General features: G+C 36.1%; 1 protein-coding gene across 1 annotated transcript; it reads right to left on the reverse strand.

Moving 5' to 3' along the window:
* Positions 1-23,892: 23,892 nt before the first annotated feature.
* On the reverse strand, positions 23,893-24,689 carry LOC148164714 (heterogeneous nuclear ribonucleoprotein A1-like). Its single transcript, XM_088022155.1, has one exon. The coding sequence runs from the start codon at positions 24,679-24,681 to the stop codon at positions 23,893-23,895; it is 789 nt and encodes a 262-aa protein (XP_087878281.1). The 5' UTR covers positions 24,682-24,689.
* Between the last annotated feature and the right edge of the window lie 2,122 nt (positions 24,690-26,811).

Here is a 26,811-nt window from a genome sequence, read left to right on the forward strand (position 1 = left end):
AAAATATACTAGATGATACATAAATAAATGAGCACAGCTGTGTTTCATTATGACTTTATTTATAAAATGAGCCAGTGGGCTGGATTCGTCCCAAGGACTGTAGTTTGATGATTTCTGATGTAGGGGCTTGTAAAGTAAGATGTTCAGATTTTGAGTCCAAAGAGAAATAACTGAGTGGTTCTAAACAAGAGAATTAAGGTTACCTTTGATATTTTATGAAAAAGAAGAAGGCAGAGATGCAAAATATAAAGGGTAATAATTTAGGTGATGAAGAAAGGTGATTCAAGGAAATTCACTTGAAAAACTTTTAGAAAATCACCGTCTTATTGTAAATGCTCACGAACTTCCTATGAACCTGGTACATGTCTAACATAATAGTCCTGTAGATGCAGTAGTTATGATATGAATAGGGTTGGAAGCAAGATTACCTGTGGTTAAAGCCTGATTAGATCATGTACCCATTTGCCATTACACAGTTCATTGCCCCCCCCTTTACCAATTTGTACTATTTAAAATAATCAGGAAAGTGTTATTGTTCTTTACTAGTCATAATAATATTTTCCAATAAGATAGCCCTATGAGTAGGATTTGTATCTTATATTTCTGGGAGTCACATAATATTCTTATTGCTGTTTAACAAAATTTTGGCTTTTGACTTTTCATGATTATGCTATTTAATTACTTCACTATCTAAGTGTACTCTGATCTCTGATATTTTCCTTTTTCATATTTTTGATAATTTTTCTAGGTCAATGATAATTTTATACTCTTTGAAAAAACTGGGGGAATACATCGAATCTGTGGATGTGAATAAGAATAATTTTAACATAGAACCTACAATTTAAAGGATGATTAGCTAACTGGGTGTTTTTTTTAGGATCACCTGGAAATATACACATATAATTATAATATAGGAATTTAGGGTGTTTATTGCTAGAACCCCAAATGCATGATCAATTTTTATTCTGTTAGGTACAAGAGATTGGCTTTAGAACTTTCCTATTTTTTTTCTGATTTGCCTTGTTTACTACAGATTTTTGAAGAATAATATCTACATCTTCTAGCCCCTCTTTTGGGTAAGGTCTTAATATCATTAGGTCCTTCCAATCAATGCACTCCCATGAGATACTCTTTTGTAACTGAATAAAGTGGGGATATCCCATTTGTTCAGCTCATACAATGTAATTCTGGAGCCAGCAGTGTCATTAGCAACTTTGTGATCCCCAGGTCACAGCTTAGGTAGTGTGTTCCTAGAGCCAAGAATTAAAGCTGAAGCCTTTGATTCTCAAGGTCCCTCACTGTGGCAGAAATATCTGTTCTCCTTGGTGACTAGTTCAGCCATGATACTGTGGGAGTCATTTCCATAGGCTCAGGTTATAGTTTGCTCTTCTAGTTCTTCTGGCGATTTTGTTAATACCTAATTGCCTGGATCTTACTCTTTTCTGAATAAAATAATAGCTACAGTATCTATGGACTCTGACACTGAACTTTGGTTGTTGTAGTATTTGATACAGAAATGGTTGCAGATAAAAGCTCAAGGATGGGGATTTGGAATTACTTACCTGGTCTAGTTGGGTTTGAAGGCATTAGAGGATGGGATACTAACAGTTTACAATGCCCAGAGACAAAAGATAGTTAAATTAGTGTGTGTGGTCACCTATTAAAATTATGCCTTTGGAGGACCAAGTGCCAGAGGCAATAACAATATGATGGGCAAAAGGTTTATATGGATAGTGTGATAGGTAGCCTACTTCTAACTGCACTGCCAAACACAAAGAAAAAAAGTGACATATTTAGATCTTTAAATTGGTTTCAGAGAATATTAGAAACCCAGACTTTCTAAGGTTTCTCTAAAATAAATTCTTGTATTTTGCATTCCCAGCATTGGTGTATTCAAAAATTAAACATAAAGTCTGATTCTACTGGTTACTGAAAAAAAAAATGTAGACTGAATTCATTCATCAAGTTTCATATGGGAAAAGTAAGCACAGTGCTTAGAAAGTGAGGCACCCCAAGAATTAGAGTAACAACTGAAAGAATCCATATACCAAAATGTATACTGAATCCAAAACTTGCCTGAGGTTTCTGTATCAGCAAATCTACCAAATCCTCCTCTGTCTAATGAAGCTGGCCACACCTTACATGACTGTCTGATTCTGATTGTGCTTGTGCAATATTTTATGACAAGATACCAGTTCTCCACATGTCACACCCCTACTACCCCATTTGCCTCGGGATAGATAACTATAGTCAGTAGTCTGTGTGCCATAGGGTCAAATTTACTAACTAAGAAGTTGGAAGAGAAGGCTTATTCACCAAAGAATTGCAGACTATGCTCATTTATATCAGAACAGAACAAGTGAATATGTGTAGAAGGAAATTGCCAAAGAGGGAAGAATGTACTTTTGGATTGGGCTGAATTTACTGCTATGGATTAAGTGTGCTAGCTCATATGATTATGTGTGCTAGCTCATATGAAAACTGATTCTTGAAGGTAGCCTGTGATGAATGAAGTTGACATGCCTGAAATTCCATAATGTAACGTAGACAGAATTATGACAATGACTTTGAGCAGATTTATTCATGTGTGTTTATCTCCCTGCCTCCTTACCTTGTGCCCTGAGAGGACCTAGAGGACATTCCCTTAACCAAAGCATTGAGTGAGTAGAGCACCAACATTCTTGAAAAGTGCTCGATCTTTTTAGGCTGAAGATGAAAGTAGGAAATTTGGATATTAATAGAAGACCCTGATTTCAGTAAAAATGTTGGGATCTGAGGGTGACAGAAGCTAAAAAATTACTTAAGTATCAGAAGCCAGGTGGCCAGCATTGCCCAACAAATAGCAGGGGCAAAGTGGTAACAGAATTGCTTGACTCAAATGTGATTTAGTAATGGCTAAGTGATTATGAAGCCCATATTGAAGAAAAAGAGGCAGCCACCTAAGGTACAATTTGGGTAGTATAACAAAAGAACTCTAAATCTGGTAACCAGACACTTGACTTAAATCACAATAGGAAACAACACCCAAGTTCCAATTTTCAGATTTAAGTTATATTATAAAGACAGAACTCTTTATATAAAGGAGAAATCAATTTCCTATGAGAAAGGATCCCAAAATGATAAGTTTGGAGCCATTTTACCAGTATGATTATGCACTAAGGACAGTAAAGCAACACTAATGATTATTGGGCACTGTCTCTAAAATGATGCTAAGTCTTGGGGATCCATAACATTGCTATAGTCCAGCAGTAGAATGGGGATCTGTAGGAAAAAATAAGCATAATAAATGGATGCCGGGCCAAGGTTTGTCCCATAGTGAGTTCACTGAGTCCCCAAACCCATCCATGGTTTTTACTCTAGTTCTTATATGATGAAAATATCCTCACCAACTATCAGAATCCCTACATTGGTTTTCATCCATGAAGTAAGTACTGTTATGATAGGAATTGTGAACTTGAAGTCCTGGAGTTAAGCTTCCTTATCAAAGTATCACATTCCTGGGGAACTCCAGAGTCAGTGCCACCAATGATCCTTGAAAGACACAGTGGTGCAATCTCTTTCATATTTCCTTTTAATTGGACTGCTATCTCACACAGGAGACAAATGGATCCTAGAAAAGTAGATTATCATACCTTTAATAAGGTGTAACCACAAATAAACCAATTGTTTCAGGTATAATTTCACTGTTAGAGCAAAGGAGCACAGCTCCTGGCACTAAGTATGTAGCTATTGATTTTCTTTCTAATCCAGTAGGCATAGAATAACAGAAAGTGTTTGCTTTCTCCTGGTAGAGAGAGCAGTACACCTTCATTATCTTTCTTACTCTCTGTCAGGACAATGATTTAATTCTGAGAGACCTTGACCATCTTACCATCAAGGGCATCCTGTAAATTCACTGTATGATATCATATTGATAGGACCTGGTGAGCAGTAAGTCGCAAATGTCTTTGATGCTTTAGTGAGACATTTTTTGCTATAGGGTGGGAAATAGATGCTATGAAAATTAAGGGGTATGCCACTTTTGTGATATTTCTAGCATCTAATGGGCTAGGTCATATTGGAATACCTACTATAAAAAGAAAATAAGTTGCTGAATTTAATACACCTTACGTCTAAGAAAGTAGCATAGTGCATGCTAGATTTTGCAAAGACATTTTGTCAGCTTTAAAGCTGCCGTCTCTGAGTAGAGCACTGACTAAGGAAGGTCATCTAGCTGACTTAGGCGGTAGTTCAAGTAGCTCTGTCATTTAGTCCTTAAGATTTATCAGAACCAGTGTTACATGAGTGTTTATAACATATTGGAATGCTATTCTGAACCTGTAGAAAATCTAGGTAAGAGAACACAGTTTCAAATCCCCAAAATTTATAGTAAACCACGTCTTCTTTGTAAAATACTGTTCTTATTTTCAGAGACAGTTCCTGCTTGATACTCAGTTCTGGTAGGGGTTTAACTGGTAGTGCTATAAGACACTAAATAGCCATGTTGTAAGCATCTATCATGAATGGATGTTATGTTTCATTAATCCATAAAGTTAAGGCATGTCTACCCATGTCCAAGCATTTCATCTAGTTTACCATTTTAGCATTCAGAATTGTTTGACTGACATATTATATAGTTAACTAAAGCTACAAGTAAGTTACATGAGTAAGTGGATCATTTCCTAGTATATCTACTCTTTTTTTTTTTTTTTTTTAGCAAAGCAAGTTTTATTGAGCAATAGCAAAGTGATAGTACAAAGCTCCCGAGGAGGGAGGGCACCGGAGAGGGTTGCCCTCTAGTATATCTACTCTTATTCTACTGCTTACCCTTCCTCAATCTCTATCCCTGGGTTTGTAAGACCAGTTAATTGAGAAAGAGAAAAATTGAGACCATTTTATGATAGTTCTGAACATTGTATTGGCATATGGAAGAAGTAGATGATTGTAACATTTCAGATTAACTAAAACATTTTTCTCTTACTTACTAATATCTAAACCAACAGAGCTTAGTGGTGTGGCTTTGGAAAGCCAAGAACAGTTAGGTTTAATAATGCTTAGAGCCATTCCTGCTTCTACCACTTCATCGTCACTGGAGGCTGCTCCTTTTAGACTATACCATTGGACCCCTTGCTCTGTGCTTTTGGATTCTGTTTGGCCAACGGGGAGCACAAGGAGAAATCAGAAGGAAAAGAGTAGGTCAAGGATATTTTCTAGTTCCTTCCTGCAGGCTTGTCATTGGTCAGCTGTATCCTTCTGTGGAAAGTCCCTCCTTTGTTCAGTTTTCTAGTAAAAATTCCCTGTCCTTGCCCTTTCTGGGCTAAGGGTGGGAGTCTGTCCCTACCATCATTCCTTGAAGTTCCTCTACACTCTGACCATACATTGGTCAATAGACTATTTATTAAACACTCTTCAAATGATCCAATTTGAGTGTCGTTCCTCCTGCTGGTACCCTAATTAGCCATGTAAAAAGAAAGACAAAAAGCTAGCTTCAGAAGTACTAGGGAGGGGAGGGGGGTGGGGGGAAGGTTTAGCCTGGTGATGGGTATTAAAGAGGGCACGTACTGCATGGAGCACTGGGTGTTATGCACAAACAATGAATCGTGGAACACTACATCAAAAACTAATGATGTCATGTATGGTGATTAACATAACAATAAAAAATTATAAAAAGAAAAGAAGTACTAGGGAATTGGCCACTGAGAGGGAAACATGCATATTCACAAAAGCAGGACATAGTCAACCAAGCTTGGGCATGGCCGGCAAACGAAGAGAGGAGATTAGGATGTGAAAATAACATATTTCAATAGCAAATTTAAAGAAAACCACTTAAATATTTCTTGCCTCTCTTCAGGCTAAAGCTCAGAAGATGAATCTGTCGGTCAGTTGAACATTATCAGGTGTAAGGTTAGGTAGGTTAAACAAACTCTCAGCTTACACATAGAACTTTCAGTTTTATGTATGCTTTAAAATGAAATAAGACACAAGAGTTATATTACCCCCCAAATTCCCTTTTCCTTTCTCATGGCAATAAATCAGCAGTTTTCAGTGGCATTTACAATTTGCTCAAAGATGTAGAGACTTTTTTTTTTTTCAGACTGAAGCATCCTTTAAAGGTTACCTTTCTTCTCACCTCTTTTTCTTGTACATATGTTTTAGATCTCTTAGAAATATGAAAAGGGAAAATTTTTATGACTTTGCAATAATCTCTTTACAACTCAGATTAGGAATTTCTCTGCAATAACTTCCATTTACTTTCATCTCCTTTTATCACTGTTACTGACCTATTCTTGATAAAAGGTTTATCTATTACTCTGATGTTAAAAATATACAAGTGTATAACTAATACATTCAAATGTATATTTTTTAATTAGTTTTCTGCCATATAATTTTCTTTGGTCTTGAGTCCAGGAATCCCCAAGGCTATGCTGATATTGTTAGTATTTGTATCTAATAATCACATAAAATTTAATTTAATTTTATTACTAATATTTAAATTAGAAGACTGTTTGAGCCATATTTCCCCTATGGATATAGTTGTCACATAAATGAATAATCGAGTCTCAAATAACTGATCTGAGATTAAGAAAGTAGTACAGAATATTCATTTAGAGTAAATATATTTGCTGTTTTATTTTTGGAAAAGGCAGCATGGTGTTACAAGTGAATTTGTAGTTTCAATTATTTCTTCTTTCTCTGCTTAAGAATTGAGAGAGAAGGAGGAAGGTGGAAGGAGGAGTGAAGGAAGAAGGAGAGAAAGGGCGGGTGGGATAAAGTTTTTCCTTAAAGTCTACGTTTTAAGGAATATTCAAAACACACTGTGTTCACTTTCCACACACACACATACACGCAGTCCAGAAACATTCAATCTTTGATCGTTGGTGAAATAAAGCAATAAAATATATAAAAATATTTGGCTGTATAACAATTATTTAATTTCAAAAAATAAAGGAAAGGAAATAAAAGCTAACTTGAGAATTTTTAAGAATTCAAGGGGTTCTTTTTAAAGTCTAAATAAGATGCTGTCTTACCTGTAATGAATGAAAAGAGATCTTTGTTAAACTCCTGATTGCTTTAATGTCATATTTGCCATTTTATTCCTTCTGGAAAGTATAGTCAGTGTAGTTTCCAAGGTTTTATCTACCTTGATATTTACTTTGATTGACACCACCAACCATGTATCCTTCCATAAGTCCCATTAAAACTTGAGTTATAAATTATCTTTTCTGTCTTACACTTATTTTCCAAGTATTAGTGTTCTTTCTCATTTTTCATAATGAAATATTTGAGATTAGACTGGGGAAAAAAACTTAAATGAACACATTTCTAAAGTGAGTTGAATTATGATTAAGGAAAGCTTTTAGGCAAGATAAAGAACTGAAAGTAGCAGGTGATTTTAAATAAGCTCTTCAGTGTCCTGAAAAATATAAAGTACAGAAAACAAGGGTGATAGAATGAATAGAATGAGCTTTGAAATTACTTAAAATACAGTATAAAAAATTTTGAAGGCAGAAGATTTCATAAGAAATCTCTCTTGTACCCTCTCATGCTTGCATGCTAATGCACGCTCTCTCTCTCTCTCTCTCTCACACACACACACACACACACACACACACACACAAACACTGCGTGTGAGCTATGAATGTCCCTTTCATGATGCTGTATATCTCTGGATCTGTGTCCACAAACCGGGATATTATCTATTAGGTGACTTTCTTAACTTTTCGTAAATGGTTGACCCAGTGTTTGAGACAATCTCCGTAAGCTGTTATGAAAGACAACTTTTGGAATATAGGTAAAATATTATATCTAAATATCTAAAAACAAAATCAAACTGGTTTTATGAAAAATACGATAGGAAGTAGTGTGCCACTTTTTTAAAAATAGGGAATAAAATGAACTTCTTTAAAATAAAATTTCTCTAATTCTTTCAGAAATCAAATTACTGTTCAATAATTGGTAGTTAGCAATATTATCAAAGCACCTTATGCCCCAGCACAGTTGAAAAGTTTGATATTTCTCAAGCCTACATTGTCCTTTCAGTCCACAATTCTCACAGGTCATGATGACTCTCCTCCCTTGGCAATGCTGAGAAACTATGCCCATTGCCTCCCCACTTAGCATCTCTGACTTTACCTGAGAGCTATGTGAGCATACAGCTTACTTCTCTGCTAACCTCTCAGCTCTGTGAGAATGAGGCACGGGTCCAATTTATCCCTGTGCCCCACTTGGTGTCTAGCATAGTGCCTGGACCAAGGCTAGTGATCCGACTGTGTTTACATGCTCAAATGAATGGAGGGATGCATAAACATAAATGGCATCTGTTGAGGGATGGTGTCAATTTCAGCAAAGGTCCTTTTCCCACAATTTAAACCATTCTTGCTATGTTTATTGTCTTAATTGTGATGATAGTTTCATGGGTCTCTGCATATGTTCAAATTACATACTTTAAATGTGTAGTGTTTTGTATATCAATTACACCTCAATAAAGCTGTTTACAAAAAAAGAAATTAAATATAATTTATACTGATCTGAACAAGCCACATAATTTTCCATTTTGAAGTTAATAGGTTGAGAGTATCGAATTGGATGGTCTCTAGTGTCCCTCTCAGGTTTAGTGTGTACATATCATACACTATATATAAAGAAAAATGTTTATATACATGAAGGATAGAAGGATAGCACTAGGAGACAGGCTCCCATCCTTCTGAGGTAATTGAGACTAATCAAAGTTATTTACTCTGAATACCCTCTTTCTGGGCACACCAGGGAATTGTTCTTCCCTGATTTCCTCTGAATTTATATGAAGCTATACAACTTGCTTTGGTAAAAGTGATATGTGTCATTACTAGGAAGTTTTATACCTAACTTGTGTGATTTATCAAGTTCCTTTTTCTTCATAGTGAGAAGTATGTAAGAATGTACAGAGTGAGATACGCCCTTCTTCTGTCTGCACTCTTGAGTAAAAATGATGAGCTGATGTATGTTGTATATGTAACAGAGTCAGAAATAAAATTAAGCTACTAAAATTCATTGCTAAACTCTCATTGGACCAGACCTTACTAGTATAGATTCTAATAGAGTTAGACGAACATTATCAACTATCTATTTGTTTCAACAATCTGAGGAGGAAAACATCCCTAAATCATTGGTTCTCCTCGACACAACAAAGGCTCTGGTCCCATAATCCTCTCCTTTTGCACTGATCTTCAGTTCTTTACTTTCTCTCCGTGTCAGTATCCAATCTCTTACTGAGTCTTTTTAGGTCCACTTTACGCCATAGCTCTCATATTAGACTCAATGAAATGTAAAACCTACGAAGGAAGAGGATTTGTTTCTCTTCACAGCTGTTTCTTCAGACTCTAGAGTAGTGCTGACACATAGCAGGCATGCAATATTTATTATATAGATTCATAAGACAAAAATTATTTTTAAACAGATACAGCATTGCTGGTCTCTATTTCCCAAGTGGACTGCTGCACCTCTTACTATGCCAGGTAGTAGTAAGTACTCAATAAATATTTGATGAATAAGTGGATGAAAGAAACTGCTTCTCTGTCTATAGCATCTCTCTCTTTATCATCTATATTTATTTGCTTATTTATTATTCATTTACTCATTCAACACATATTAATTGAAAGACTTCTATTCCCAAGATCTGTTCTCATTGTTAAGAATGAAGATACAGTTTCTCACTATAGAAGGAAAATGTTCCCACTTTTAGCCTGCAAATTATAACTGGGAGTGTAGAGAGACACATTAAACCTATAAATTACTATATGTAAAGATAATTTTAGACAATGATAAGGGATATCCAAAAATTAAAATAAGGTAAAATAATTGATTGGTCATAGAAGACGAGAAAATTACTTTTGAACCGGAACTCAAATAAATTATTGAAGTGATTTCTTCCTTCTCAAAAGTTTCTGATCTTTCTCCATTACTTCTTGAAAGGAGAAAAAAATCTGACGTGATAGTTAAAACCTTCTACCATCTGTACTGCGTTTCTAGAATTAACCTTGGCTTTTCCTTTCAGCATCTCATTGTTCTAAACACTCACTGCCCATCAGAATCACCTGGGAAGCTTTTTGTCTTATAATAAATAAATCATACTTTAATGGTATAAGTTTTTATTTAAAAAAAACAAAAAAAATTAAATGGGATACACAATAATGATTCCGTTGAACTTGAACTTGAAGTTAAGATTGGCTCTGAATCAGCAGGCAAAGAAGGAAGTTACAGTGTTCGCTGGGGTGATTAATTTGGATTACCAGGGGGGAATTGAACTACTACTCCTCAGTGAAGGTAAGGAAGACTATTCTAGAACACAAGAGATCCCTTAAGGCATCCGAATAGTATCATGCCCTGTGTTTAAGGTCAATGAAAAGCTACAACAACCAAGTCCAGGCAGGAATAATAATGGTTCACACCCTTCAGAAGGAAGGTTTGATTCACCACACTGAGTAAAGAATCACAACTACCTAAGGTATTGCTCAAGGCAAGGGGAATACAGAATGGGTAGTAGAAGATAATTATAAATACTAGATACAACCATGTGATTAGTTATGGAAACAAGGACTGTAATTGTCCTAAGGACTTCTTTCTTATTTTGTCATGAATATATTTGTGTGTGTGTGTGTGTGTGTGTGTGTGTGTGTGTGTGTGTGTGTGTGTTTAGCAACTCTTTTTGTTTTCTTTCCTCTTAATTTTCTTATCATGTAACATAAGGTATGTTGGCTTTATATTAGTATTTAAGTGTTGTTAATTTTGTATCATAGTCTAGGTTATAGGAAATCAGAAGAATAAACATCAAACAAAGATTTTACCTCCTCTCCTGAGGAAGAGATTAGTGCATTTTTGGTTGTATGCAGGATAATTGTATCATATTAGGTAGAATTATGATCTTGATTTGTCCTTATTTGGAGATTAAGTATGGTTTAAGGAGATGTGTATGAGTGCCAAGTAGGTTTACAATGGTTAATTTTATGTCAACATTCCTGGGCTCAGGGATGCCCAGAGAGCCTGTAAAACATTATTGCTAGGTGTATCTATAAGGGTGTTTCTGGAAGAGATTAGCATTTGAATTGGTAGACTGAGTAAAGAAGATTATGGGAGTGGGCATCCTCCAATCCACTAGGCGCCTGAAAAGAACAAAAAGGTGGAGAAGTGTGATTTCTTTTTCTACTTGAGCTGAGACATTTATCTTCTCTGGCTCTCAGACAACAGGTATTGGCGCTTTGGTTCTTGGATCTTTGGACTCAGACTGGGACTTACACCATCTGTGTCCTTCATCTCAACCCTTAGGGCTCAGTCTGAATTACACCACCAATTTTCCTAGGTCTCCAACTTGCAGATGGCATAATCACATGAACCAACCCTATGATAGATCTCCTCTTACCTGTATCTACATCTCTACCTACCTTCTGTTGTTTCTGATTTCTCACAAGAACCCTAATACACTTCCCTAGAACACTTATCCAATTCCATTCTAGAGTTGTTATATCTAGTTGGCTTCATGTCTTATCCCAGTATGAGTTTCATTTACCAAGACAGCAGGAATCTTGCATAATACTTAGTACTAAGAAACCTCAAACTAAGGTGACTAACCATTCCTGCTGCCCAGTAATATCCTGGTTGTAGTACTGAACTTCTGGAACTCTGGTAAGTGGTTGTTCCTCTTACTCCACACTCATTAGGTGCTTAGAAAAGGTTTAGGGAATGTGAGTTAAATATATTGCTTCAAACATGTTTGAACATAAAACTGGCAATGTGGCAGCCTTTTTTAAATACACATTTTTTTTGTTGTTGTTCCTTCCCCAGTATAGTAATGCCAATAATGACCCAAAACATGCTGGAAGGCTACCTACAGAAAATTCCCTATATATCAATAGAAGACAAGATGATTTAACCATACACAACAAATATTTCTCTTTCCTCCAAAAGCATTTCTGGTAAAATCTAACATTGTTGCAAACACTCTTCCTTTTTATTAACATGGATCTTATCCAGATGCTGAAACACAAGCTGGATAAAAACTGTACTTGTTAGAATTTTGTTATTTTCAAATTAAAAATAAATAAGCTCCTTAAGATAGTTTTGTCAATTATTTCTAAGAAATATAACATTAAAGACTTTTTTTTTTTTTTAATTTCTATGCCAGAGTTTTCTTCTCCTTAGAAAAACAAACTCATTACACTGTTCTGGTCTATTGAATTGTCCAGATTGTACAATTCTATGTTCAAGTTTGAGCTAATATTGTTTCAGATCTTGCAACAATCCTCAACAAAACATGCATTAATAAACTGTACCAGGGATTCCACTCATATATCACAAGCCATTTGTTTTTCAGTTGCAAGGTTTTATCACTTTTTAAGGATTTGTCACGCGTCCTAAAAGACCATGCAATTAATCTTATGTAGATTCACTGAATTAGCCTGTAAAAAAGGTAACAAATCATTAAATTGAAATACAAACCCAAGCATTTGAAAATAAATCTGTCATATTGCATTAAAAACCCTAAAGTGTGGATGGCAGGAAACTGAGTACAGGAAGAACGGAAGACATTTCCTATTTTAGAGAGGGAAAAAAATAAGTGTGAAACTTGTAGAATCCCTAAGACTGGGAAGGGAAGATTTTGTTGTTGGTTAAAATTTGAGCCTAAACTCTGGCTTACAGAATAAGGCACTTTGTGAGTTGCATGGGGTAAGGGAGAGGTCACTGTTTTTTCCCAATCTTAGACCATACTCCATCTAACTTCATTCTCACTTTCTCCCTAGTTTCAATAGGCAGTTCTCAGTGATATTTTGTTTCAGTGGTGATGTGTGTACATAGTGTTCTGTTCAATTGATACACCTTTCCCAAGACTCCTTAATTTTTCTGTGGAAAAAGTTGTGTAAAAGTAAATATTTACATCACCAAAAGGTTTTGTTTAGGGCAGGGTTTCTCAGTCTTGGTGACTATTGACATTTTGTGTCTGATAGTTCTTTTTTGTGGAGGGTTGTCCAATGCACTATAGGATGTTTAGCAGCATCTTTGGTCTCTACCTGCTAAATCTTGGTAGCACTCCACAAAACATCTCTAGAAATTGCCATGTGTCCTTGGGTGGAGGGGAGAGGACAAAGTCATATGTGGTTCAGCACCACTGGGTTAGATCAGTTGCAATGTTAAATTATGGGAAATAATATGCTAGAATCAGTTTGATTTAGTTTTCTCTGTATTTAAAAATTGTAACAGCATTATCTGTGGGAAGCTTAGACCAAAATACAGCCACATCATCTTTTCTAATCATTTAGAAATATTAGAAATCATCTTCATACAATTTTGATTATTGATACAGTATCTAACTTTTATGGCCCATCAGGTAAAATAAGCTCTTCAGTTGGGATGGAATGCAGGAGAGTAGTTATTTATTGTTTGCCCTAAGTAGGACTCTCTTTCTAGCAAGAATTTATCTAACACCCTTAAAAATAAAACTGTGCAGAGTCCCCACAGATCCACAGAGTCCTTCAAATTCTATTGTGGAGTAGCCATCTATGAATTTGTCTCAATACTAAATGATATACTCTAAACTTCTTTTGGCTTATATCTTAAGTATTCTACTTTTTCCTGTTTGCAACATACTATAAACTTTCGAGAGAAAGTTTATTTTCTTCAGTCAGTTGCTTTTCACAATCTGTTTTAAAACCATGAATTTTATCATTTTCTTGCTCAAAAGTTGTAATGGCCTGACTTATTGTGAAATATTGAACTGATTTTAAAAATAATATGAGCATTATGGAACTAAAAAATCATAGTTTCATCAAGACCTTCCTTTAAACATTTAATGTTACATTTCTTTATATTTAAAGTGCTACCTTTATGTATGATGGAAAGGTAATAGAAATCAAGTATTAGTGGCTTAGTGTAATATCTTCATAATCTCTTGGATGAGAAGATAGCTAGCTCTGAAAAGGAGAGGTTGGAAATTGGGCAAGTCATTTATAACCCTTTCCAAGGTTAGTTTTGTTCCTGTTTTCAAGAAACAAGGTACTTACAATTTCTGCATTATATGAGTATAAAGAAAACAAGAAAAATGTCTATATATAAGAAGTAATTTTAGGTATGAGAATAACTTATTTGATCTTTTTTAAAAGATATTAATGAGGCTGGATCTGGTCTTTTGAGAACTCTAATAGTACAGCATATAGGATGAGGTTTTTATAATTTCCATTATGCTCAGTATTTTGACTCAATTAAACTAATAATTTGTTATCTAACTAAAGTCACCTTCATGTCTTCATATTTAAAACCATGTTTTCATTGCCATTTTGTTTTTTTCTGATTGTTTTTGTAGTTCTTCTCTGTTTCTTTCTCTTCTTGCTCTCTTTCTTTGTGATTAATGAATTTCTATAGTGTTATGTTGGCTTTTCTTCTGTCTGTCTCTCTCTCTTTTATTGTTTTTTGGTGGATCAATTCTAGGTTTTGGGTTTGTGGTTACTATGAGATTCTTATATAACATCTTAAGTGTATAGCCCTCTGTTGATGGCCATTTAAGTTCAAACACATTCTTAAAAAAACAACTTTTTAAAACCTCCTTCTTCCATGTTTCATGTATATGCTATTATATTTTACATCTTTTTATTCACAATTTTCTTATGGCTAATTTTGGACTTAGAGGGTATTATACTAAGTGAAATAAGTTAGACCGAGAAAGACGAATACTATGTGATTTCACTCATATGTAGAATCCAAAAACCAAAAGAAATTAATAAAGAAATACACAAAAAAAACAGATCAGACCTATAAATACAGAGAGCAAACTGATGGTTGGCAGAGAGGCGGGGGTGAGAGGATGGGCAAAATGGGTGAAGGAAAGAGAGAGATCCAGGCTTCCAGTTATGGAATAAATAAGGCAGGGGAATAAAAATTAGAGCACAGGGAATGTAGTCAATGATATTTTATTAGTGTTATATGGTGACTACGGTAGCTATACTTGTGGTGAGCATAGTGTAACACAGAGATGTAGAATCACTCTGTTGTACACCTGAAAGTAATGTAACATCATGTGTCAAATATACTCAAATAAAAAAATGGTAATAATAAAATAAAAAATAAAACCATGTTTTTAAGTCAGGTTCACATAATTATAAAAAATAATTGGTTATTAACTGAAAAATTATGATTTACAGTGCTATGAAGTGTATTGCTAATCATCTGTCAAATCAGAGTGACTTGGAAACATTAACATATCCAAGATTGGTTGAAAAAAAGCCAATCCATAATGAATCTGTGCATTTTCTCAGTGACAAAAAAGTACACACATATACATGTATACACATATGTACAAACATAGAAATACAGATACATCTAATGTGTCTATCTATTGTTCTGCATCTATTCTATATCTGTATTTATTTATCATCTATACCAAATGAGAGATAGGAGGGGGGAGAAGGGAGAGACAAACTGGTTTAAAAGAGTAGGTTCTGGTACAGAATTCATTCACCAAGAATTTTCTTTAACTTTAGTCCTTAGAAATCCTCGGAGTAAAACTTTCCTTGATCATTGTAACTTAAAGAAGTGCTGCATGATATTTATCCATGTATATTCACGAATCCTTTTCTTCCCCTAATTGACAACTTTTGGCTTCCTAGAAAACTGGTGTTTTGCAGAACAAACTTGGGGGAAGTGATTATTTCCATCCTTATTTGATTGGAATATCACCATATTTTCTGTTAGTCTGTATGGATTAAGATGGTCTTGTATTTTGGAATCAAAAGACGTGGGCTTTAGTTCTCTTATTTCCAACATGATTGGCTTTTTGAGACACATTTTTTGTGAGGATGTCCAGGAAATCAGATACTATTTATGAAAGCCTTTTATAATCCTTAAAGTGCTTTACCAGTGTTAATTCTTCTTACTAGCTATTATCAAACTCAACCTAAGAGCCTCTAAAATGTTACCTATATCACTCAGATTTCTTAAACTATATAATGACATATTCCTTAATTTCCTTCTGTTAATGCTTTGGCCTCCCTCTTGCAAAATAGCAAGAAACAGTTAAATGTTCCAATTCCTAAGAGGTTGAGCACTTCTACAAACAACAGTCAGAATAGGGAAAAAAGAAAATTAACGGTTTTCTGCTAATGACTCATATTAAGCCTCTTTGGTGGTCTAAAGCAATGGATCACATCTTTTTATCATTTCTTCCATCTGCCTGTCACAGGACTACTAGGGTGATTGCTAGTTTTGTTGTTAAAAATGTCACCCCCGTTTTTTCAGAATCTTTAAAAGTAAACACAGGAAAAGTGGTGTATACCTGTCATTTAGATCAAATAAAACAAAGGTCGATGGAAATACATTTCTCGTTTGAAGAGGCTCCCCTGCTGATTTTGTTTATCAGAAAATGGCAAGTTTTTGTTCCTAATGGACTCAAATTTAAATAAAATCTGACCCTGGAAATAAAAGGAGCCATTATGATGAAATAAAATTATATACTTTGGAGGAGAAATTGAATTAGAATGCTGGCTTACTTTCGTTAAATTCTTTTACATAAGGAAATGAGCAAGAGGGAGAAAACTGTTGGATAAAGTGAGCATTTAAAAAATCAGTAATTGCTTCTAATTTACTTTTAAAAAACTTTGTTCCAGACTTCATAGAGTATCATAAATTACACTGAAATTTGTATATTTCTTTATACAAGAGTTTAGCTAAAGCCAAAGGGGCAATTGATTTGCATTTTGGTAGTTCTTCTTAGCAAATAAAATTCTTGAAAGAACCAAGATTTTGATGTCTTAAGTCTAATTATTTTTTTAAAAACTAGAGTCATTTAATGATCAAAGAACATTGGCAAAAACATACTTGAAAAATGAAGAAAATGGTATAGACCTTATAAGATCACATTTGATTTTAACTAAAGTTCATCTCAGAGTTAAGTAAAAAAAGAGGCTCTGACATTCATGTAATTTCAGTAGCGTTTATCTTAAAAGTTTGATGGCAGCTTCTCAAAATCACCACCCCTCTTCTTGGTCTGCTTGTTCTGAGGAAATATATTTTTATTTTAGTCATGTTCAGAAGTGTAGCTCTGCATTGATGAAATTTAATACAGTAAGACACATTTTATATTGAAACATTTATTTCATTTTGAAAAAAAAAAAAGCCAAAGTGTATGTTTGCACTTTTAATAGGTTTGTTTGTCCCTTAGAAAAGTTAAGTATTTATTATAGTTATTTTGGAGAAAATAGGAGTAATACAGTCATTACTTCTACAGTTAATTGAGAACTTAAAAGAATATCTAGTCCAAAGCTTTCCCTCCTTTTTTAGCTAAATAACTAATATTTGGCCATATTAAATTATTTATTGAGGGTCACCTTTACCATTATGACACAGTTCAGAATAAAATCAACAACATGTAGTGGAAAGAAACAGTCTTTGTTATAGGACAGGTCTGGGAACTAAACTCCCTTATTTATTAACTGTGCCATTTTGGACATAATCATCTCCTCAGAATTTTAACCTTCTTTTACAGTATTTTCCCATAAGGTTTTGTTGAGGATTCAATGAGATAATGTTTTAAAAATTACATGGCATCGTGGTGCCTGAGTAGCTCAGTTGGTTAAGTGTCCTACACTTGGTTTTGGCACAGGTCAGGATCTCACGGGTTGTGAGATCCAGCCCTCAACTCAGCGGGGAGGCTGCTATATCCACTCCCCTCAGACAGGCTCTCTTTCTCAAATAAATAAACAAATCTTTTAAAAAAATATCTGGCATATAATAGATGCTCAGTGGAGTCATTGAACAAATATTCATGGAGTAAAAAATGGTATCAGTCTTTTCTAGCTGATGAGGCTATTGCAGAGAAAAAAAATCAACTTTTTTTCTACTCTTGTGGAATTTATCTTCTTGTGGTTTGGGTGAGCTTAGACAAAATAATAAAAATAGAAAGATAGTTTTAGAGTCAGAAAAGTACTAGTAAGACCATGGAACTAAATGTAGTGATAGTCAGCAAGAGTATAAGGAAAGGGAGGCTATCTTCCAGGTGGTGGTCAGGAAGATGGCTCTCAGATGGTGAGTCATATGTGAGATGAGAATGGTAGAAAGTATTAATTGAATTTGAGTTAAGCATGATTTGGAAGAAGGAGCCATGGTAATCATTTGTATTTTCATAGACTTTAGATCTATAAATTCCCAGGACAATGTTGTCCATCATTCCAGTGTGCCCTTATCAAGGAGTACTAAAGGAATGTTTATGAGTATTTATGCATTCAATACTTATTTTGAATATTTTTGAGATAAATCCGGCAGTACTTGAAATTAGGAAAAATAACATTTTCATGATCTGTAAATTCACTATATTTAATTACTATAATTAGATGAATAAGATTTGATGACATGGGCAGTAAGGACTTCTGAGTCCTCACCTGAAAAGACGTACATTGGCCTGTGGGAGGATAGATTACAAAAGACATTTAAATAAAGTCACTACAAAAAAAAAATCCATTTGCATAATACATGGAGTATTTCAAGTGCAAGGAGTATTCAAACACTGCCTAATTTCTTTGTATTTTCAAAGATTCAATTGATATCATGTGTTCGTGGATTGCTTAGGAAAATCCAGAAACCACCTAGATAGGCTTTGGAGTGATATCTGGAGTCCAAAATAAACTCTTGAAAATGTTTAGAATCAGGTATTTTTGTATACCAGCCTACATCATTTTTGGAGTTCATGCCCCCAACCTGTTTTATTACTATATTCTAAGGGATATAGTGATTGGCAATCACTGGAATGCTTCCAAGGGTTGCATCTGGCTCTGCGAGAATCTTCAAATCCTTATTTTTGCATGGCAGAAAGAAAGACTGCTAAATAGGCTTATCCCAAACTGAGGAAATGGCTTGAGAGCAAGGAAACCAATTACACCCCATTGTTTCCTGTCGAGAAGAAATTACACAATTCTGGGAGAATAGGCAATCTTTGTTCTAGCACAATGAAGGATTTAGTTATGATTTTATGATTTTTTAATCCCAAGATTTTTGTTTACAAAATGCAGGAAAAAAATACACTCCAAACTCCATGAAATATATTCCATCTGCTTTAGAGGAAGAACAGGTCTGAATATACTCTAGTCCACAAGACTAAATGTTTACTAGCACAAGAAAAGAGCCTCCTCACCTCCGTGACCAGAGTTGTTTGATGATTTTAATCTATAGCTTGTGAATGCCTTAGGATCCACAGAAAACACCACAGCTAATCCAATTAGCTAATGCTTGAAATGCTTTCCCTGCGGATTCTGCTGGTTCCCAAAGCACTTTCTCAAAATCCAGTATTTCATGTACTTGTGCATCAGTCATTTCTCTTTGTGCATCCAAACTAGATATGCCCGATCGCTTCAAAATGGACCATCTTTCTCTTTCCACTCTGACTCATATGACCCATTCTTAATGATTAGATTCCTAGGGCCAACATTTTAAAGGGCCACCCGTCTGTGTGTTCAGTTAACACATTTTCAAATGCCAATTGGCATATGTGTCTTCCTGTGGGGTAATTAGGCATGCAAATATAGTAATTGCACATGCAAATTTCCCAGCCCAAAAAGAATGGGAGTTTTCAAAACTCAGTCCCAGAGTGGTCTCTCAACATCTTTCTGGAAGCTCCCTTCATCTGAAGCCAAGACTCAGGATGGGGTCCCAGTTAATGTTTATCTTCAGCTACCTCTGTGACTTTAGCCCACATTTTTATATTTCAGAATTTTAATCTTTTTTTTCCCTAATTTTAAGATGTGTACTTTTCTCTATCCTCTACATTGAGAACCCTCCTATATAAACCATATGAAGTTCGAACATTGGTAATCAGGATTTGTAGCAGGTGCATTTTTTTAAGCTCTCCAAGGGACTGCTATGTGAGTTTAAAGGAAAGTAACTCTGCAGTGAGTATCAAGAGACCAGAGTTAAATCCTAGCTCCACGACTAATTCTGTGACCTTGAACAAGAGTCCCTAATCTGAGTTACAGTTTTGTTGTGGTGGGGGGAGTTCTGTGGTTGTCTTTTTTTTGTTTTACATTACCTTTCAGTTCCCTTACCACTTAAAAAATTCTATGAACGGTAAAAAGAAAGGTCATGTTTTTCCGGTCATTTTTCTTTAAACACAGGGAGCTGAGATTCCTTCGCAACACAGTGAGATATCCTGTAAGTGGCTGTGGTACTTAGGCTTTTAAAGCATTTCAAAACTCTTGCATTACAGCATCACCTCCTAATCCACAGATTCTATCCATTTTGCTGTTCTATGGGGTTTTACTGGTTTAGTTCTTAGTTTTCCTAGACAAGAACCTTCATGTAAGGTTTTGGTGAGCCAGTTGGTAACTGCTTAGATGTCACATAGATACCTGACCAGACAGGGCCTTAAGAATCATTTGATCCATAGGTGCCTGGGTGGATTATCAATTAAGTGTCTGCTTTCGGCTCAGGTCATGATCTCAGGGTCCTGGGATCTAGCCCCACATACAGCTCCCTGCTCAGCAGGGAGTCTGCTTCTCCCTCTCCCTGTGTGTGCTCTCCTGTGTGTGCACTCTCTCTCTTTCTCTCTCTCTCTCCCTCTTTCTCTCTCTCAAATAAATAAATAAATAAATACATCTTTAAAAAAAAAAAAGAATCATTTGATCCCAATTCATTATTTTGCAGAAAGATATCAAGGGCTCAGTTAACTAGTTATTTCTCTCTCTCTTTTTAAATTTACTTTTCTTATCTTAGAAGGCAACTATTCCTAAAACTCATATTTCTTTTGGGGAGTTACAAGTTGTTCCCTGTATTTGTGTTTATTGTTTCAGCCCAAATACAGATTTTAAGCTATTTTGTCTTATTGTGCCTCCTTCATAATCACTAGCTTCAAAAAGTTATTCTAGAAAATTATTCTATCCTAAATCAGAGCTGCCTAAATATGCTCCCTTTGCCAAGATCACAGCCTATATCATAAATATATTTGTAATATTAATGCAGAAACTGTGTTATTTTAATCTACATACATTTTCATTGCATTAAAGACTCAAATCTCTCCTAACAGTCCATTTGAATTTAACTTTTTTTTTAAAGATTGTATTTATTTATTTGACAGAGAGAGACACAGTGAGAGAGCGAACACAAGCAGGGGGAGTGGGAGAGGGAGAAGCAGGCTTCCTGGGAACAGGGAGCCCGATATGGGGCTCAATCCCAGGACCCTAGGATCATGACGCTTAACAACTGAGCCACCTAGGAGCCCCTTGAACTTAACTTTGGAAAAAGTACTTTTTTTTAAAAAAAATATTTTATTTGGAGCGCCTGGTTGGCTCAGTTGGTTAATCATCTGCCTTCAGCTCAGGTCATGATCCCAGGGTCTTGGGATTGAGCCCCATGTCAGGCTCCCTGCTCAGTGGGAAGCCTGCTTCTCCCTCTCCCTCTGCCTGCTGCTCTGCCTACTTGTGCTTTCTCTCTATCTCTCTGTCAAATAAATAAATAATATCTTTAAAAAAAATAAAAATAAAAAAGGATTTTACTTATCTCAGAGAAAGAGAGAGAGTGTGTGAGCAGGGGAAGGGGCAGAAGGAGAGAGAGAATTCCAAGCCAACTCCCTGCTGAGGGCAGAGCCAAACCAGGGGCTCCACCCCAGGACCCTGAGCCAAAATCAAGTCAGACACTTAACCTACTGAGGCACCCAGGCACCCCTGAAAAGCACTTTTTATATTTTATTTTTTAAAAATGTGTTTAAAATATTAGACATCTTTATTTTGAACATTCAAGGATATTCACATTAATGTCATTCTAGAGTTTTGCCCTGATGTAAAATGCTGCTTTGGTATATGCTTACAGAATGTGAACAACTCACTCTATAGTAGTTATTTCTATCATACTTCTTTAAAACGCAAGTCTTCTAATTGAAGGTCTTTTGTTGCAAACCTCTAGCTAACTCTGGTGAAATAAGGGGTTTACTAGAAGAATAGTGGATAACCTGAAAGATATAAGATGTAGAAAATGTCACCGAGGGAACACCTGGGTGGCTTAGTTGTTAAGCATCTGCCTTCGGCTCAGGTCATGATCCCAGGGTCCTGGGATCGAGCCCTGCATCGGGCACCCTGCTCAGTGGGAAGCCTGCTTCTCCCTCTCCCACTCCCCCTGCTTGTGTTCCCTCTCTCGCTGTGTCTCTCTCTCTCAAAAAAATAAATAAAACTTAAGAAAAAAAAAAAGAAAGAAAATGTCACCAAGACCAGCAACTTCCCCTTTTGAGGTTACAAGATCTCAAATTCTCTCTGCATATCATTTTCATTGTCCCCTTTCTCCTGTATTTTTCTTTATAGTCCCGTAATCACAACTTACTTGAGGAGTGTTTTTCAGGATTTTGCACACAACACCTTATGTGCTCCAGTTCTTCATTTTCTCCCTGTCTCATCATTGTAATTTTCCGGCTTGCCTCCTCTACTCCTGTTACTTGGCCTCCTCACTGATATTCCTGAAACATGCCAGGCTGACATTGTTGGGAGTTCCCTCTGCCTGGAACTCTTTCCATCTGTGTATTTTCTTGGATAAACCTTTCTTATATGCTTCAAAGTCTTTGTCCAAATGTCGTCTTTCCAAATTAAAATTGTGACTTGCCTCATCTTTGCCCCAGCAGACATGATCCCCCTTTGCCAGTTTGTATTTTCTTTACTTCATAAGATTTATCACTTTATTATATATAGTATATTATGTCTTATTTATTAAGTTTATGGTTTATCATCTGTCTCTGTAACAAGATCATAAGCCCCCAGAGATACTGATGTTTCCCAATTGGTTAGAAGAGAGTGCCTAGCTCTCTCAATAAATGTTTGCTGAATTAATGAATAAATGATGCTATCTCTTTATTTAACTCCAGAGAAACTTAGACTAACACTGTCATCTCAGTTTAAATTATCAACTCAAAAAAAATACTTTGCCTAGACAGTAGCATTTTTTTTCCCTTGAAGTGTCCACTGTGGTCCAATCTATTGAGGCCAATATAACTGCATTCCCTGGCCCAGGTCCCATGCAGAAGATTTTGTGGGCAAACAAGCACATATTTTTTTGAGAAGTAGGTTGTAAGGAAGAGAAACCAACCCCCCCCCAGTTCCTTTTCTGTCAAATCTCTGCTGTACTAGTTTATTTCTGCACACACATAAAGAGATTATATTTGATTTAAGATATTAAAATTTGGGATGAGGATTCCTCAAATTAGTGTTTTGTTTTATTTTATTTTATTTTATTTTATTTTATTATTTTATTTTATTATTTTAAGATTTTATTTATTTATTTGTCAGAGAGAGAGCACAGGCAGAGGGAGAAGCAGCTCCCCACTGAGCAGGGAGCCTGACACGGGACTCCATCCCAGGACCCTGGGATTACGACCTGAGCCAAAGGCAGACACTTAACCGACTGAGCCACCCAGGTGTCCCTAGTGTTTTATTTTAATGACAGAAGCAAAATAGCCTATTAAAAAAGCTGAGATTATTCAGGTGCAGTAATATGTATATTGTATTGGATTCATTTCTTTTTTTTTTTAAAGACATGTTTATTCAGCATCATGATCAGACTATTACATTTAGCAATCAACAGCATGGGTGCAAAAAAAAAAAAAAACTACATTAAAACCCTTTGTTGGAATGCTTTACACTTTCCACAGAACAGAAACTAAAATAACCTGTTATACAATTAGTCACAAATACAGTCCTCGAGTTTTTTGCCCATACACATGAGTATTGTCTAAAACATGTCTTCTTTGTAGCAGCGAGGCCCTGCCACCACTGTGCTTGGCTGAGTTCACAAATCTCTTGTAACCTGTAGCTTCCCCGTCACTTCTCTGGCTCTCCGCTCCTGCTAAGCTTGGTTTCCTGGCAGTAATTAAAACCTTCTGCCACTGCCGTAGCTACTGCTGCTGCTGGAACCACCACAGCCACCTTGGTTTCATGGTTTGGCAACGTATTGGCCTCCACCACCAGAGGGGCCAGAGCTTTTGCCTCCAAAATCTCCTCCTCTCATGGGTCCAAAATTTGAGGACTGATTGTTGTAATTGCCAAAATCATTATAGCTTCCGCCACCTCCAAAGCTGCTTCCATCATGACCAAGTCCGTCATAGCCATCCCCACGGCCACCATGTCCACCACCGCCTCGACTGCCGCCAAAGCCACCTCGACCACTGAAGTTCCCTCCACGACCAAAGTTATTCCCACCAAAACCACCTCCACGACCACCACCAAAGTTTCCAGAACCACTTCGACCTCTTTGGCTGGATGAAGCACTAGCCATCTCCTGGTTAGTTGGGCCTTTCCTTACTTCACAATTGTGGCCATTCACAGTACGGTATTTTTGAATGACCATCTTGTCTACAGAGTCATGGTCATCAAATGTTACAAAAGCAAAAGCTCTCTTTTTGCCCTTGCCTTGATCAGTCATGATCTCGATCACTTCACTTTTCCCATACTGTTCAAAATAATCTCTTAGATGATGTTCTTCAGTGTCTTCTTTAATGCCACCAACAAAAATCTTTTTCACAGTTAAGTGGGCACCAGGTCTTTGAGAGTCTTCTCTTGAGACAGCCCTCTTTGGTTCCACAAGTCTTCCATCCACCTTCTGTGGCCTTGCATTCATGGCTGCATCCACCTCCTCCACAGTGGCATATGTGACAAACCCAAAGCCTCTGGAGCGCTTGGTGTTTGGATCTCTCATTACCACACAGTCCGTAAGTGGTCCCATTGCTCAAAATGGCTCCTCAGACTCTCGTCAGTTGTTTCAAAGCTCAAACCTCCGATGAAGAGCTTCCGCAGCTGTTCAGGCTCTTTGGGAGACTGACTTAGACATGACGGCGGTGGGAGGGGAGACTTTAATGATGCTTACTCTGCTGCATCCACGGGCAGAAAAAGCGTATTGGATTCATTTCTAAAAATGTCCTAAACATCTTAAAAAAAACAATCAATTAGAAATTGAGAACTCTAGTTTCTAAGCTTTGTTTCACCACATTGTGCGACCTTGTACAAATCCTGTCCCTTTGTTGGCTCTTGATTTTTTTCAAATGTAAAATGTGAATGTTAGACTAGATGATCTTATCATTCTACATATGATTCTATGATTTGTATCATTCCTACAAAAGAAGAAACTAATTAGTTCAGGCAATTTTATGAGCAAAAGAAATGAACCAAATAATTTGTTTTTTGACCTCTAACTTGTTAGATATCTATTTCCAAAATGAAAGTTGTCATCCATCATCATCATTTTGTTAAATGATAAAATAAAGTAGAGCAATGGTGCCATTTGGAGAACTGGTCAAATGCTAATTTGATTGGTGGTAACCTTACTACGGTGTCCTAATAGGTAGTTGACTTCATTGCAGTTGGCATGGAGCACAATTAACTGAACAAATGCATGTAGAGTAAAATGGAAGAGGAAATAAGCATTGAAAAAGGAGAGACATACATTCTTAATTTTTTTTAAGGTTTTATTTATTTATTTGACAGAGAGACAGTGAGGGAGGGAACACAAGCAGGGGGAGTGGGAGAGGGAGAAGCAGGCTTCCCGCCTAGCAGGGACCCTGATGTGGGGCTCGATCCCAGGATCCTGGGATCATGACCTGAGCTGAAGGTAGACATTTAACAACCGAGCCACCCAGGTGCCCCCATTCTTAAATTTTTTAAAGTAATCTTATCCAACATGGCTTCTGAGTATAAATATCAATGAATATTTGTTTATCCAGCTGGACTCTAATGTTTTAGACTTTTTGTGACTTTAATTCAGAACATCTCCCTCAAGTGTGTCATTCACAGAAGATATCAATCAAAAGTTTATAATTTAGTTATGAAATAATATTTTATGAAGTAATCATAACTCTAGGCTCTCTCTATTCCTGGATCCTTAATAATTGTCAAATAGATTATTTGTGTATATCTTTACATTCTTTTATTCAGTCTTCCACTGAATATTTATTAAAGCCTGTCTTTAAGTACTAAGCATCAGGGAGAACTGCATGAATAATACAAAATGCTTGCCTTTAGAGGATTTGTATTCTGGTAGGTAGGTTTGAATTGTAAACAAATGTTAACACTAGATGTACATAAACAAATTTCTGGGAACATTGAAGAGGGCATGGATAATTAAAATTGGCCATACACCAAATGGAGGAGATGATGCTTTCTTAGAGTTAACAATATAGGTGAAGGAAACAAGGGCTGGCTAATCTTAGGCTGAGAGGAGGGCTCTTTGGAGGTGGTGACAGTGAGCAGGTTCAGTGCTCAGCATTTCAGTGCATGGATTTACATGTATGCACGGCAGGGTTGGAGGAAGAGAGGAACCACCCACTGACAAGAGAGGAGTAAGCAGAGGGTTTACGATGAACTTGCAGAAAGGAGATGCTAATCATTGGGTTAGCTTCTTCATATTTGAATTTCAAAAAATATCACTTTGGTCAGGTGTCAAGAATATCCATTTGGAACATTCACAGACCAGTTAAGGACATTAACAAACCCAAGTGTTATTCGCTAAAATGCTAGCTGAAACGAGTGTGCTTTTTTAAAAAAGTTCTGAACAAGCCTATCATTATCCTGCCACATGCCCTGTACATTCATAGTTTATACTTAATTATTTATTAATTTTTAATTTTTTTTTATTTTCTTTTACATTTATAGTACTGTACTGTATTTATTGAAAAAAAAATTCACATATAAGTGGACCGGTGCATTTCAAACCTGTGCTGTTCAAGGGTCAACTGTAATTACTTTTTTCTAACTGTTCTTGTTCATTTTGCACCCTCAACACAACTTACTGCATTTTACAAGGCTTATTCATTAACTTTGGCAAAGCCCTGTGCAAAAACCACCAGGGAAACCTGGGTGT

Source organism: Eumetopias jubatus, unplaced genomic scaffold (genome assembly GCF_037043125.1).
Source record: "Eumetopias jubatus isolate StellerSeaLion01/CBP00866 unplaced genomic scaffold, mEumJub1_p1.0 scaffold_3, whole genome shotgun sequence".
Taxonomy (NCBI): domain Eukaryota; kingdom Metazoa; phylum Chordata; class Mammalia; order Carnivora; family Otariidae; genus Eumetopias; species Eumetopias jubatus.

Bases quoted from the DNA above. Each gene is read 5' to 3' on its own strand.
- LOC148164714 (XM_088022155.1), bottom strand. From the start codon at position 24,681: ATGGGACCACTTACGGACTGTGTGGTAATGAGAGATCCAAACACCAAG.